Source organism: Microcebus murinus, chromosome 23, assembly GCF_040939455.1.
Source record: "Microcebus murinus isolate Inina chromosome 23, M.murinus_Inina_mat1.0, whole genome shotgun sequence".
Lineage (NCBI taxonomy): Eukaryota > Metazoa > Chordata > Mammalia > Primates > Cheirogaleidae > Microcebus > Microcebus murinus.
Window position 1 is genome coordinate 14,978,649 of NC_134126.1, and position 2,367 is coordinate 14,981,015.

General features: G+C 62.1%; 1 protein-coding gene across 1 annotated transcript; it reads left to right on the forward strand.

Moving 5' to 3' along the window:
* Positions 1-400: 400 nt before the first annotated feature.
* On the forward strand, positions 401-2,134 carry ZNF648 (zinc finger protein 648). Its single transcript, XM_012735556.3, has one exon. The coding sequence runs from the start codon at positions 401-403 to the stop codon at positions 2,072-2,074; it is 1,674 nt and encodes a 557-aa protein (XP_012591010.2). The 3' UTR covers positions 2,075-2,134.
* Positions 2,135-2,367: the final 233 nt, after the last annotated feature.

The window sequence follows — 2,367 nt, forward strand, 5'->3', positions numbered from 1 at the left end:
AGGGCTGCTGTCGATGAGCTGTGTGGCCTTGGGCAGGTAAGTGCTCTTGTTAAGCCTCAGTTTCCTAGTCTATAAAATGGAAATAATAATATAATAACAATAGTATCTATCAAAACCCTAACCCTAACCCTAACCCTAGCAAGTGGGATCTCCAAAGGGACTAAGGATGAGTGTGGAATTTTCAGTAGGGCCAGCTCCACCTTCCCCAGGGAGGCTCGACCATATGCCCGGCAGGGAGACCAGTGGGAAACGGCTATAGTGAGAACCTCAGTCCTCTGCTCAGGAATGTAATTAAGTACATTATTTGTGATTTCCTCTTTTCACTCCCCTATTTTCAGGTATCCTGAGCCAAGCAAAGGTTCTTCCTAGGAGGAGTGGGCAACAGAAGTGCCCGAACACCATGGCACAAGTGGACTCCCAGGACAGGTGGGGCGAAGTGTCCCCTCTCGGCAGCTTGACCCAGGGGGCGCGTGGCGGCCAGATGCTGCGCATGAACTTAGCCAGTGAGGAGGAGGATGGTGGGGAGACAGGAGATAAAGAGGGCACTGGGGACGTGGCGGCCCGTGCAAGGGGCAGCTCCCCAGCAACTCATGACAATCCGGCCTCCCAGCATCCACCCGGGAAAGAGGAAGAGAAATTATCTGACTGCTTCAGTGGGAAGGGCCTGGGGCAGAAAGTGACGGCGATGCCTGGGAAGGCCGGTTGGGGAAGAGAGGTGTCAAAGATCACCCAGACCCTGGGTGCCCTTCCCAGCGGCCACTCTCATAAGCTGTTAGGTCAGATGCAACCTCCTAGGGACTCGCTACCTGCGGGCGACGATGGATGCAGGAGTGCAAACCAGGATGCAGCTGTGGATGTCCCATCCAGCTTACCGGGCACTGGAAAGTATTCTTGTGCGCAGAAAGACATCGAAGCGTCCCCAGACATCTCTTCCCCAGCGTGTTTCCCCAGGCCAGGGCGCAGTTGGGACCTCCCCACGCGGGAGACGCACACACCCGCCCAGGGCTCGGCAGTCCCGGCCAGCCTGGCAGCCGCAGTGCTGGCGAAAGCGCGTCTTAGCAGGAAGGGCCAGAACCAAGCGGGCGCGCGCGAGGGCGGGCAGGCGGAGGCGCGTCCCTACAGGTGCCTGCGAGGCGGCCAGGCCTTCCAGAAGGCCCGCAAACCGCCGAGCCCGGCGGAGACGCGCGGCGGCGCCAAGCCGCACGCGTGCGAGCTGTGCGGGAAGGCCTACTCCCACCGCGGCACGCTCCAGCAGCACCGGCGCCTGCACACGGGCGAGCGGCCCTACCGGTGCCCCTTCTGCGACAAGGCCTACACCTGGTCCTCCGACCACCGCAAGCACATCCGCACCCACACTGGCGAGAAACCCTACCCGTGCCCGGACTGCGGAAAGGCCTTCGTGCGCTCCTCGGACCTGCGCAAACACCAGCGCAACATGCACAGCAACGACAAGCCCTTCCCGTGCGCCGAGTGCGGCCTGACTTTCAACAAGCCGCTGTCGCTGCTGCGCCACCAGCGCACGCACCTGGGCGCGAAGCCCTTCCGCTGCCCCGCCTGCGACCGGGAGTTCGCGGTGGCCAGCAGGATGGTGGAGCACCAGCGCGTGCACTCGGGCGAGCGGCCCTTCCCCTGCCTCACCTGCGGCAAGTGCTTCACCAAGTCCTCCAACCTGTACGAGCACCAGACGCTGCACACCGGCCAGAGGCCCTTCAAGTGCGCCGACTGCGGCGTGGCCTTCGCGCAGCCCTCGCGCCTCGTGCGCCACCAGCGCATCCACACCGGCGAGAGGCCCTTTCCTTGCGCGGAGTGTGGCCAGGCCTTTGCCCGCTCCTCCACCCTGAAGCGGCACCAACAGATCCACTCGGGGGAGAAGGGCTTCCTCTGCGCCGAGTGCGGCAAGGCCTTCCGCATCGCCTCGGAGCTGGCCCAGCACGTCCGCGTGCACAACGGGGAGAGGCCCTACCAGTGCGGGGACTGTGGCCAGGCCTTCACCCGCTCCAACCACCTCCAGCGACACCGAGCCAAGCACGGCGCCTGCAAGGAGGAGCCCATCCCTTCTGCTTCTGACGAGTGAGGCTCCAGCGGCTCTCAGGGGGTCGGAGACACCAGACCTCCCTGCTTGGAACCCTCCCCCGTGGACCCACTCACATGGTGTTGCCAGCCAGCCTCTCTGGTCAGCGTGTGTATTTGCTCTCTGGTATAGAAAGTAACTGCAGGGATAGCACCCAGGCGTGTCGTTTCGTGTCAGTGTTTCTTCTGAGTCTCGGGGGTCATAAGCAATGGAAAAGGGTGAGACAAAGTAGTGGGAGCTGGTCAGGAGTGTAGTTCCTTGGGTTGGGGGATCTCCATCAATCAGAAATTATTTGT